At 38.0% G+C, this 13,347-nt stretch overlaps 3 protein-coding genes across 3 annotated transcripts; 2 read left to right on the top strand and 1 right to left on the bottom strand.

Annotated features, from left to right (window-relative positions):
- Positions 1–240: 240 nt before the first annotated feature.
- On the top strand, positions 241–2,814 carry LOC139945167 (ganglioside GM2 activator-like). The gene is made up of 4 exons (XM_071942450.1): positions 241–404; positions 942–1,158; positions 1,392–1,578; positions 2,032–2,814. Exons 1-4 carry the CDS (start codon positions 305–307, stop codon positions 2,113–2,115), a joined length of 588 nt encoding a protein of 195 aa, XP_071798551.1. The 5' UTR covers positions 241–304; the 3' UTR covers positions 2,116–2,814.
- A 362-nt stretch (positions 2,815–3,176) lies between these two features.
- Positions 3,177–6,011, top strand: LOC139945293 (uncharacterized). Its single transcript, XM_071942639.1, has 3 exons — positions 3,177–3,439; positions 4,358–4,494; positions 4,875–6,011. The coding sequence occupies exons 1-3, from the start codon at positions 3,290–3,292 to the stop codon at positions 6,001–6,003; spliced, it is 1,416 nt and encodes a 471-aa protein (XP_071798740.1). The 5' UTR covers positions 3,177–3,289; the 3' UTR covers positions 6,004–6,011.
- Positions 6,012–7,805: 1,794 nt separating this feature from the next.
- LOC139945292 (uncharacterized) lies at positions 7,806–13,285 on the bottom strand. Its single transcript, XM_071942638.1, has 9 exons — positions 12,815–13,285; positions 11,821–11,988; positions 11,273–11,371; positions 10,959–11,101; positions 10,531–10,623; positions 10,123–10,223; positions 9,426–9,545; positions 8,642–8,850; positions 7,806–8,480 (listed from the first exon to the last, which is right to left on the bottom strand). The coding sequence occupies exons 1-9, from the start codon at positions 13,283–13,285 to the stop codon at positions 7,809–7,811; spliced, it is 2,076 nt and encodes a 691-aa protein (XP_071798739.1). The 3' UTR covers positions 7,806–7,808.
- Positions 13,286–13,347: the final 62 nt, after the last annotated feature.

The raw sequence follows: 13,347 nt of genomic DNA, 5'->3' as shown, positions 1-13,347 counted from the left end.
GTAAACCTAAGACATTGATTATTGAACTAAAGACCATTCCTCATCCAATCATGGAGGTAGAATCCAATTAAACCAACAGCTGTAACCTTGACCATGCGGTTTTCCATTCTTGGAAACGTTTACCCCATAGCTTTTACGATCATGTTGCCATGACGTGATTAAGAAGGTCATAGGTTTGTTTTGATAACGTGAGTGCGTACTAAAAAATCAGTATTATTCAAACAAAGTTATCTCAGAGCATTTGGTAGTTTGTACTGAAGGGCCACAGACGTTCATATAGAAGCTCTCTCGCTCTCTCGCTCCTATGACAATCACCATGGGTTGTCCACATATTGTTTTCCTCATCTCTTGTTTCCTTGTGTTTTCTCCAATTGATGGAGCTTTCTCGTGGAATTCATGCCAAGGTACGTTCTGGGTTCTTGTGTTTTGGCATCTTTGTATCCTATTAGCAACCGTCAACACTATGAGTCATGCAACCTTTTAAAAGATTTGCTTTATTCCGATCTTATTTTTTCAGGCAAAAGAAAAATTGCGCAATAGTTATTATAAAGTTTTGCAAATAACAGAAGCCATTGTAAAATTGAAAAAGTCGAGAGAGCATAACAAGTTTGGCCTTGTCTTGTCTTGTATTTTTGATTAACTTATTAAAACATTTTTCACTTATCTTGGGGAAATTTTCTACAAAGAACAGTGTCTATACTAAAGCTCACCACTGTTAGAGCGGGCAAAGAGACAGACCGACCAAACAATGTCATTAACTGTTGCCGAGGTTAACAAACTTTAACAAGTGAATTTGCTTGTTGTGTTCAGTGCAATCAACAATTATTTTAAAAAATTACCTCACGTGGGGGGGGGGGGGCATGATTCTTGTCGCTATCTTGGTAATTTTTTTGTAAATACAGTTTAAAGCGTTTATTGTTACAAAACAACAATTCTTTCAGATTTTCCAGTGAACGCGCCTTTACAAGTTCGCAGGCTTTCCATTCTACCGGATCCAGTTGCAATCAACGATTGGGCATCAATAGATTTTGATATAGAGCTGACTAGAAACTTCACAAAACCCCTACAGGTTTCTCTCTCTATCAAGAAGATCGTCAAAGTATTATGGGTGTGGACTACCGAAATAAACGTTCCTTGTGTATCGCAGATGGGAAGCTGGTAGGAAGCAATTCATTAATCATTCCATTATTTACATTATTGTTTTATTTATAAAGAATGGTTCGGGGGGCAATAATTCATTTCATATACGTTCCCGTGATAGTCCAAACTGTAAAATAATTTTACATTAACAAAAGATGTAAAGAGAACTGCCCCTCATCAGCATGAATAACTTGGAGGATGAATCGTTAGCCTTTGAAATTAAAGATTTGATTTGTTGTTTTTTGTATCAGTACCTATGACGTATGTGATGAGTCCAGTGCTCTGCAGGCGGCCCACGGTTGCCCAAGTGAGTTTGCGACTAACGGTATACCATGTACATGTCCAATTCGTTCTGGCGACTACCGGACGTCATCCGGCCCACTCCGTATCTATCTGGACACATCAGAAGTTCCCGCATTGTTGGAAACTTTCTTACATGTAAGTCAGTGATTAGTTATTTTATTTAATTTATTATACCAGACGCATTCGATCTATGAAATGAAATGATGGTCCGTGTTCAACTATATAAGAGGGTCGGAATGAAGTGAGGGTCCGCCCAAACTATTAGAGGGTCAGAATAAAGTGGGGTCCAGACCCAACTTGAACATTAGAGGGTCAGAATGAAGAAGGAGTTTGGATCACACGTGAACACTCTACGGTCAAAATTAAGTAGGGGTCTGGATCACACGTACTTGCACATAGAGGGTCAGAATAAAGTGGAGTTCGGATCACACTTGGACATTAGAGGGTCAGAATGAAGAAGGAGTTTGGATCCTGCGTGAATATTTTATTTCCTTATTACGAAATTGGTAGGTTTTGTTTTCATCTGTGTCGATTTGTAAAGTACTGTCTCTGGTTTATTTTGTCAACCTATTGTTTCTCTTTGTGTAGGGTAAATACCGTACTGTCTTACGACTGATGGACGGTCTTGGCGACGTTGGATGCGTGGAGTACCTCAATACCATTGGCTCATAAAGAACCGTTTGGCTCATAGAGTCAAACTGAATAGATGGATACGAGTAAAGCATGCTTTGGGGTCTGGGGACCGCACCATTATAACGTAGGCCTACTCAAAGGGGGACAATTAACTGCGTGTAGCTATGCCTACATACCATCAAATTGTAAAATAAATTGCGTAGTTAAAACCTTGTTGACTAATTTTCTAAATGTTGTCAATGTAAACAACACTTGGGAAAACCTGTATGTTTCACAGAACAACCTTTCAGTTGTTATACCCCCCTGTAGTTGTTTGAACAAAATTGCCCCCCTCCTCCCATTCTGGTTTTAAAAATACAAACGAATATTTTTGGTTGTGGTTTTCCCTGGTGAGCTGGTATGTAGTATACCAGCGGTACCGGTGGTACCTGGTGAGCTCGTTAACGAAGCATTTGTCCCTGGCCTGAACGACCCCTCAGTATATACTGAACCTTGGAAACAGAAGTGGGAATCATCAGTTGCTGGCAACTTCGTCCTTCTATAAGATGATGAAAAGGAAGAAAGTCAAACCAAAGCTAACATAAAACATTTGATGGAATATTGCTAAACATCATTCAAAAATGCCGAGCAACGTTCTGAATGGACGAGAAAGTGTGGATAGAGCCGAAGGGTGGTATTTTCGTAACGAATGTATTACAGTAGATTGCGAATCTACAGATAATTGAATTATAATAAAGGTCTTTGCTAATTATATAGTTTAAAACCTTTTTCCACTTTGCCGTCTGTTCTTATTTGTTTCTTGGGCGCTTGGAGGTAGGTTGGTAAAATGTCGGGGCAGTGGTCCTAAGTTGTTACATTGTGAGTTATTATAATTGCGGTGCTTTCGGGCAGAATCTTTAGTATAAGAAAGATTGGTGTTTGCAGATCATATAGATGAAAGATGGTGTTGTTATCCTGTAATTCAACCAAGGATGCATCAACTTGAAAATGGCCGCCTGCGCGCATATAGGTCAGTGATGCTGGAGCGCGTATATAGGCCAGTGCGCCCTCTAGTTCTTATAATTCTATGACAAGTTAGCACCCTTCATGTACACTATAGGCATACTGTGTACTGTGTAAACGTCCGTGCATGTATTTTGTATACAGTGCTAGTGTTGTTTACATTACACTGCCATTATTTTGTGTGCATCACACTATATGATGCCCAATAAAGATGGTGTATTATTGCTGCATACCGAGTTGTCGCAATGATTCGCGAAATGATCCCGACAAGAAACTATCATTTCATCGTTTCCCTGTGGAAAAGAGTTTGAAAGATGAGTGGGTAGCTAAGATTGTGCAGAATACTGGACTCGACCTTGTGGTAAGTTGCTTTAGTTTTTTCGACCCAGTGACAGTGTGTAGCATACTCATACTCTACTGGAGCAATTATTAATATTATGCAATAGGGCCATGATGAACATGAGGCCATGGACTCTGCTGGAGATGAATAACCATACTATGGAACCAAAGTCCATTGAAGGCATAATGCTTGTCAAATAAGAGAAAGATTTCAAAATGACCATTTTAGTAGCCAACAACAGTAACATTGTGAAAATGTAAAATACCAAGAATTATTTAAATAGGAGCATGTCACTCCTATTCCTAATAAAAAGGAGAACATAACTTTGTTATCAATAACGATTAAATCCCCTAAAAAAATTCCACAAAGTCAAATTGTGTCTTTTGTGACTTGTCCAGTAGTAACAATCAATACGCCTCTCTTATATACTTATGCATGACGTCATAATTCTTACCCAAAATGAGGCTATGGGCGCACGTTCCCCATCACTTGCAGTGGCTGCGCCCATCGCCTCGTTTTGAGTTAGCATTGTTGTGACGTACCTCATGCATAAATATTAAGAGAGCCGTATTATCATCAGTTGCAAGACGCGCCAGAAAACAACAGATTCCTCTGGCTGGACAACGATAAAACATGTTATACATGATCCAACGGTTTTGGTTGTTGTTTAAATTGGTTCATTTGATTAAGTACCCATGGGGCCGGGCCCTTGGGGGGGGGGGGGTAGATGCACCCACCAACATAATAACATGGAAGTGGCCTTTACTTGGGAGAAAGGTTTATATATTAGAAATATTAGTTGATGTAAATCCTTGGAAACCGTATTTGCAGAAAATTTACTCAAAGGTAAAGCTCAAGAAAAATAGCAAAGGATAATTCAGAAACAATTCTTTGGTAATTACTTAGCTAACTAATCCCTGCTTTACTTCTTTTCCACAGTTAAAAAAGCATACACGAGTTTGTTCCAAGCATTTTTTGAAATGTGACTTCATTAAAACTCTGAATGGACTACACAAACTGAAACCAGACGTAATACCAGCCAAGTTCCAACCATCTGGAAGAGTCAAATATCAGCGGTAAGCTCGATTGTCGTTTTAGCTCTAAAACACATTCTTACTTACATGCTTACATAGTGTCAAATAATGTTATAAGTTTAATTCCTAAAACTACAGATAGCATCTTTGTTTCATGATTTGAGAACAGTTTTACAAAGTTACAAAGACTTCCTGATTTGGTTCAATCACATTCAAGTCAATTTTTCTTTGGTCAACCTAACATTTTGCTAATTAGCTCAGATTTTATTTATGCCACAGGCTGATGTGATTTTTATGCAAATTTTGAACATTTTGTAAACTGTGTTATTTGGATCTGTGTTATTTGCTCTGAATGATTATCAATACATTGTGGGAGGTGAATCAACCTATAAAACAATCTTAATTTGTCTTTGTAATTGCAGACAAGAGCCTATAAAGAAAGCCAGTGTTGAACAATGTATGAACAATGGATCGACTGCTATTGTTGTGAAGACCGAGGACAAAGAGTTGCTCCTGGATCAACAAGTTAACAGCTACTCTGTCGAACCAGCTGACGACAGACTCCAAGATGCTCAAAATAACATCCAAGTCCTTGAAAGATATTGTGTTCACCTAACCAATCAGCTCTTCTGTTTGGAAAGGTTTTCTTACGACCCTAGAGCAATGGAATTCTACACCGGATTCTGTGACTATGCCACATTTAAAGCAGCTTTCTTGGCATTACAACCAACAGGAAGTATTTTCAGATGGTGGCAAGTCCAGCGATATTGTATTTATGAATTATGTTCAAGTGGGGAGGCTGTGACAGGAGAGTCACTTCCATTCCTTGATCAATTCTTCATGTTAATGTGTCATCTGAGACGAGGCTTCTGTGAGCAGGATCTAGCCGTTAGATTCAACATATCATTAGAAACAGTCACTCGAATCTTGTTGACATGGATTAACTACCTGTACATTCCCCTAAGCTCATTGCGCATCTGGCCAACTCGGAAATCTATCAATGAAAACATGCCAGAGTGTCTGAAGAAGGCATTCCCCAGCACCAGAATTATTCTTACTACAACTAAAGTCATGGTACAAGAGTTTGATCCCAAAACACAACTTTGTGTCTGCTCAACCTACAAGGGACTGGTGGGCATAAGTCCTTTTGGGGCCGTCACATTTGTCAGTGACTTGTACTCCGGATGCATCTCAGATATAGACTTGATGAAGTCATCAGGTATTCTTAAATTGTTATATAAACATGATACAATCATGGCACCAGATACATTCTTAGAAGAAGAAACCACAGACTTCCTTCACCAGGAGGCGAAAGTTGTTGTACCTCCATTCTGGAAGAACAGACACAAATTTAAAACAGTAGAGTCACCAGAATCCAGAAATAACTCCCAGGTGAAGAGTTTTGTTGAGAGTGTGCTTCAGCATGTCCAGGGCTACCATATATTTGATTCTGTTATTCCATTAAGCTTAGCAGAATCTGCAAATAAACTGTGGGTTGTTTGTTCATTGCTTTCTAACTTCAAGCATAGTCTGCACTCCCCACAATCATAGGTCTTATCTCTGAAGTCGATTCAGTCTTTTATAAAACCCGTCCTATTTTAGTTTGCCTTAATTTTGGAATGCGAGAGAGCAATGCAAAACAAGACATTTGACTGGTTTTTGTTTTGTTTTCATTGTTATTCAGATGAGACACTAATATGATTAGTCAAAGAAATAACTGATCCACACGCAATCTCTACCATTCTTAAAGACCGTGTAAATTTTATTGTAATATTATTTGCATGTTGGGAAATGAATATTATTACTAGTTTTACCAAACAACACAGTGTAACAACTGAAAACTTGGTGCATCCCCCACCCCAGTGCTGCAGTGTGTTCAGTTTACATTAATTCAATGGTCATCCTACTTGGGTGAGATTCAAACCCATGATGATCCCTGCATTTAACAAAATATGTAAATCTGAAATAAAAGGCTTGTAAAAATAAAAAAAAAATAAAAAAACCTGGTATAAGTCCAATTAACACTTACTGTTGAGTTTTTCAAAAATGTCAAAAATTGCTTTGAGTGGCTTTATGCATGTTATTTTGATAAATGGCCTTTGGTCTTGATTCATTTTTGAGAAAATTATTTTCAAACAATGTCAACATTTCAGAGAAGAAAAATGGCAATTTTTTGCAGTAAAAGATTAATGAAAATCAGCCTTAGAGATAAAACTCTAAGAATGATGTTGACACTGTCTGCTCAAGAATTATTGAAGTAGTTTATTAGGGTAGCCAATGGCTGAATCGCAAAGTTAAGCTCCCTTATTTGTCAATCTGGTTAATTTTTATATTGTTCACCCTTTAAACCCAAATAACAATATTTAACAATGTACTTCCATTTCATTATTAAGTTATTTTTGTGTGTATAACAAGGATAATGACAAAGATTTGAATAATAAATAGTTCATATAATAACATTACTTCCGCATCAACAGCATGTCAGTACTTACAAACAGTGTGTTGGAAGAGTTATTCAAATGAGTTAAACAAAAGTAAGGTCAATTTCACAAGCTGAAATTAATAAAAATGCATGAACTGTTATTTCAACCAGCTCAACCTGCTTAATAACTGTAGCAGTCTAATAATATATCTGAATCAAGTTTGTTTTTGTTGCTGGTTGGCTTATTTATTCAAGGGCTTTTCAATACATTTTCCCTGCTTTTCTGTCATCTTTGGACGTTAAAGTAACAATTATTCTCTTCTACGTACCATCATGTACATCATCACGTAACAAAAAGTTTTATTATTTGTGATCGCCTTGTAAACTTAAGTCCTGCAAGATTCCTTTGACACTCTCTGATGTTGCCATCCTTCTTGGATTGAAAACAAGGAATCAAAATATCATGCATGTTTTTCCCGTCAACAACCTTTTAAATGAATGTGCTAATAGCAGGGAGTCATCAACTTTTCCCTATCACTTTCATCAAGAAGATTCACTCTTTGACCTTCACTCTATGCTAGTTTTGTCAATGTTCAAATTGTTTAAGATTTCCTTTACTCGGTGCTAGTTTGTCAATGTTCAAATCGTCCAATTCTCTTTCAAGACCTGAAGTGACTTTGTCTTTGGTTGCCCTAGGAGCCTTATCTTTGAGTACAAGATTATTCACAGGTTCTTTATATTTAAGCTCATTTGTGTCTGACCCAGCCTGGGGATTTTCTATGACTTTACTCATCTCCAAGACCATCAAGGATGCTACCATCAGGGATGCTACCATTTGTTGCTATGGGACCTAATCTTTGAGTACAACAAGGTTATTCACATATTTTTTTAAATCTCATTTGTGTCTGGCCCAGCCTAGGGATTTTCTATGACTTCACTCATCTCCCAGACCATCAGGGATGCTACCATTTGTTGCTATGGGAAACTCATCTTTGAGTACAATAAGGTTATTCACAGGTTTTTTTATCTCATTTGTATCTGACTCAGCCTGGGGATTTTCTATGACTTTACTCGGAATGTCTCTTTCCTCACTTCCTCCATGACCAACCTGGATGTCACCGTTTGTTGCTATGGGAACCTCATCCTTGCGTACAACAAGGTTAATCACAGGTTCTTTTATCTCATTTGTATCTGACTCAGCCTGGGGATTTTCTACGACTTTACTCAGAATGTCTCTTTCCTCACTTCCTCCATGACCAACCTGGATGTTACCGTTGGTTGCTACGTGAGTCTCGTCTTCAATTCCAGCATGAGTTTCTTGAGACACTAGACTTTTCTCCTCCATAGTCACCACATCTTTGGAATCAAAGGAAGTTTGCTCATCATCCTCCTCTGGTTTTAGTTGACATACTTGAGTTTTACAATCATCATGTACATCATAGTCTTGTCTGGTTCCATTAGTCTCTGTGGCATTTGGGCAGGGTCCCTCTGATGCTATGCTCTGTGTTGTGTTTGGTTCACCAATTTCAAAGAAGTCATTCTGGACAACATATCGCACACATTGTAAAATTATGTTGCGCTCACGTCGGATATCTGGAGCCAAAAGCTGATATAAGAGTGAAAAATAAACTTCTTCAAGTCAAAACCTTTTACTAACAATGGATAAGTTTGATGTGCAACGTCAAGTCAACAAAATAAGCTACATGTAACATTTTCAATTTGATTCTTTGTTGATGTTTTATTGTTTTTAATTTTGACTGGACTTACCATTTCCAGTAGGTTAGGTCTTCGTCTCAGTTGCTCCTGTAAGCGTTGTTTCTCTTTCAATTGTTTGCCACATCTTGTACCTCGATTTGGCTTCCTATTTTTACCTTTGTTCTTCTGTTTATACTTATTGTGAAATCGTTCTTGATAGTTTGTTGGGCGATTTGTGGATGCATCCTGCTTATGTCTCTCTACTGCAGTCACTTCAGTCTCTTTAATACAAACAATTAAAAATAAAACATATTAAAGGACAGTTCATCAACATACATGTATACATCATGATAACAAAACTTATATAATACAGGGCAACCCTTCCACTGAATGTTGTTGTTTAACAATCTTATATTTTGAAGCCAATGTTGTATGGCACTGTTTCTTAATTACCTTGGAGCATACAAAACAAAGTGAAATAATTATCTTTAAGGAATGATGATAGGTAATACCAGTTTAGTGAAAAAAAGGATCCATTATTCAACTAGCAGACTGTATCTCATCTGCTTTTGTTTAAGCTTTCTAAATTGTTTAACTTGCTTCTTTTTTTCTTCTATTTTTTATGGCGCTCCATAATCAATCAAGTTGGTACTTTCTTGACAGTGGACAAACTGGAATTAATGCAAACTTCCAAAAAGTGATACAAAATTGGTTTGGAAAAATTGGTCCCCGTATCGACAGTGAATGATACAAAAAGTCTTTAATCAGAATGAAACCTGTTTTAATCTCATTCCTACCAATGTTATCGAAGAGGGATGATTCTTTTGGTTGAATGATGGAAATAATTATTGATTACCTTGCTGTAATTCAGTCACTTCATCTTCACTGTCATCATATGCTAATGCAAGAGCTGCAAGAGAACCTGATGGAAGCTTAGCAGATTCAGTCTCAATCTTGGGCTTCAGATCACTCAAATCTATACAAGGAGTCAAAGTCAACACTAAGAATAATCAATGAAAGCTAAAGTAGAAAACTATACAACTACATGTATCAAAACTCTTTCCAGAAAAGTGCTGATTCTAAGAAGCACCAGTGCGGTTTTGGCATTTCGAACAGACACTCTGCTTGTCTTCAGGAAAAAGGTAAACAATTCAACTTAACTACTCTGTCTTACAATGGAATATCTCAGCTACAGCTTTACAAAGTCTTCCTAGTCTATAATAACCTCAACCTTTATCTTTTGATTGACCGAGTACACTCCAAGGCCCATGGAGCTGCTTAAACCAGAAAATATTGCTTAACAATGTTCTACTAAGCATGCAGGATACTAGTCACATATTCTACATGCAACAGAGTAGTTTGGCTGATAACATTAATCTGTTAAGCATAATCGTGTTGTGCTTAGCTCCTTGTTGTACTTAAGCAGCTTCATGAAATTTGGGCCATGTTTGCTCTCATACAGACATGGGTACCTCATCCACTCAGTACTGAATCCATCAAGTTCAAGCCAAACTACAGAGAGTCAGTGTTGAAAGAGATTTTGATAAACTGACCTGTCATATTTATCCTGGGCTTCTTTGCATCCATGCCCTGATCCATGGTTTGACCTTTGAGTTGATGCTTGCCTCGTTTATTTTTATGCTGTCTCATTTTGCTGCAACCAAATCAAATTTAAACCAACTTCATTTATCAACTAGTAATAATGACTGTATTCTAGAAACAAAACAGTCCAAGTGTTTGCCAAACAATGAATGTTATACATGAAAGGATGAAGGAATTAAGCTGGCCTCCCATCCATTAGCTAGCGATCTGGCCTTAAACATTGACTCCCACCGCATTGAGTAGGGGATAGCACCTTAAACAAAGCTTCACTCATTTCTAATACAAACTTTTTACTAAAAGGATTTTGATACAATTTTGTTTTTGTTTTTAATTGAGGGAAAATAAATTAATAGCCTTACCCAAAAAACTTGTTCTGAAGTGCAACTCCTTGCTCTTTGTTGTTTCGAGACATTTCTTCTTTCTTTGCAATGTTGGCAGCAGAAGGGTAGTTCCTGTACTCAAAAAATAAGTTGGGAAAATAATTGCCTTATTAAGTTGAAAATTGACTTTAATGAATTTGTAAATATAAGCTCAACCTTCAATCTAATCCAGATGCAAGGTTGAGAAGCCTCTTTGAAGGACAACTTTCCAGAGAACAATCTTTAGTCAATTTCAATGAGGAGTAAATGAACACACTGAAGTGCGACTGAAGTAGCTTTTCGGATTGAGTCATTTAAAATTTACAAAATCTGCTTTTAAACAGGTTTTTTTTACATGCGTTGAATCAATAACTGATGACTCAATCCCCCAAAAGCTGTAACAAATTGATCTTGAGAGCGATGCTAACCTTTTCCTCTCCTCCCTCCATCTGGTAATCTCTTCTGAGGTATGTAACCAAGCAACCTTCTTGCTCCCTGGACCATGCTGCATCTTGACGTGGCTCTTGACAACCTTAAAGTGAGCTTCAAACCTACATCCTGGGTGACTGCACTGAAGTACAAAAAAGACACAACAGCAGATGATAAAAGATCAGAGCTATCATTGATAAGGAAAGTTCTCAATTCAGTTTGGCAGATTATAGTTGTGCGGTTGTTTAGTTGTTAAAAGTGTTCTTAGTAGAGAGCTGTTTCATTAGTCTTAAGAAAGCCGAGTAAGACCTACCTTTGTATGTTGCTTCAAGTGATCATCCAGTAACTCTTGAACTTTAAACCCTCGGTCACACACATCACAGTAATATGGAGTGGCATCAGAGGAAAGGCTCTGTTGTAAACAAAAATATTAAAAGTAATTAAAGGCTGTCTCATATGTTAAACAAAAACATACATTTAGCCTATAATTTAAAAAAATTGACTCACGGTTAAAAACGGTTTCTGTTTAAAATTCCATACTTAGCAGAATAATATCGCTAATTAGACACTATTTTTATTCCAGCCTATCAATGTACACCTTAACCCTAATCTCATGTGCCACATTGTGTGTTAGCATGCCTGATACGTCATAGAGGCAACAAAGTCAATTGCCCCAATGCCCCCTGGTCCTTGACTTGCTGTTGTTGAAATCAGTAGAAATTGACAAATTCTTCATAGGCTGCCCTTTAGCATTGAGAAAATGATTTCATGCTCTTGCTTGCTCTTAACAAGCATATATGCCTGTGTTACTGTTAGTGTTAGTATAAACATAATTCTACCTACATGGTATAAAATACTAACCTGTGCGGTTTTGTTGCCTTGGCCTTTCTGTTTAGGTCCTTTCTGATTACCAGGTCCTTTCTTCTTCAATCGTCTGTTTTTAGATTTCTTCTGGTTTGAAAACTCATTCCCTTTGGAATTGTTTTGTTGATTTGTTCGACTTCTCTGACCAGTTTGATGGGAAGGGCCCTAAACAATGGTGGGACAAAAGAAATCATGTTAAAATCTTTAAGATAATTCACAAACCTTTTGTTTTATCTGTGTCCTAAAATATTTTGAAAGGTAATTAAACCATTTAGTGAGTCCAACATATTATGGGCACTATTTATTTTATTTAAAATATTTTTGTATGGGGCCATGGCAGTGGATTAGCATGCATTCAGTAGTGACAAGTTTTAAGATCAGTGAGTAAGTCCAACAGATTTAATTTCAAAGTAGATCCAGTATTACTGGGGCGCTGTACTCCCTTTTGTGAAATTTCGACATTCTCGGTCAGTATGCCCGAGAATGGCAAAATTTCGAAAAAAGGAGTACAGCGCCCCAGTTACTGGGTCTAATTTCAAAGCAATATTTATCAGCAAAACATTTGGGTATTAATTTTAAAGTGCTATAATATAATAATAATAATAATAGTATCAAGTCTAGAGGAAATGATACAAAGTGGATTGCACAACAATAGTGTTAATGTTTTTATGGGACTAAGTTTACTAAACATTAGCTCTAACCTAGACCCAGTAACTGGGGCGCTGTACTCCTTTTTTTTATTTTGACATTTTCTGTCGTACCGAAAGAAGGAGTACAGTACAGCGCCCCAGTTACTGGGTCTAGGTCTAGGGCCTTCTATTCTAGCCTAGTTTAAGTTGTGATAATTATTCATAACCCTCGTTCCTGCAGCTGCAGACAGTGGGATGGGGGAGTGCGGTCACAACTGACACAACTTCCATTCCAGTCATGACAACAGTTAGAGCATGTATCATGATCATTGTGAAATAAAAAAATATTATTCTATACTAACCCCCTGATGGGCCTGAGGAGCCTGTCCAACTTGTCTTTGTTGAGCATTCTTGCCTGGTTGCTGGCATGATGAAGCCGGCCAAGACTCATAAGTTGTTATATCGGTTGTGAAGGCAGGACTAAGTTGATTAAATTGCGACGTCGGACGGCACGGACGTACTTGACTAGTTCGTGGGTCAAACTGCATCGGTGGCCCCGGGCCTCCCATCCATGCGCCTCGGCGGCATGGCGGTCTGAAGACAGCGCGTGGATTCGGAAATCTCATGAACGGAGGCGGTGGTCGCGGTCCGAACTGCAAGTTCTCTGTTCCAAACGAAGGAATGTCATGACCAGTTTGATTGCCCATTGGTGTCCCATGGAAAACATGTCTTGGTGGCGGGTAAGGTGGGAAAGGGGGCCTTCCAGAATTTGGCTGAATTTGTTGACTGTTTTCCTGCTGTGGAAATCCTCGTGGTGGAAACGTGTACGCCATGTTTAAAGTTAACCTCGTAATACTACTCGCACGTGGGTACGATGCTGATTATTTACATCGCC

This window comes from Asterias amurensis, chromosome 12 (assembly GCF_032118995.1).
Source record: "Asterias amurensis chromosome 12, ASM3211899v1".
NCBI lineage: Eukaryota > Metazoa > Echinodermata > Asteroidea > Forcipulatida > Asteriidae > Asterias > Asterias amurensis.
Note: the sequence above shows the minus strand (reverse complement) of the source record. Positions and strands in the feature narration are given on the sequence as shown.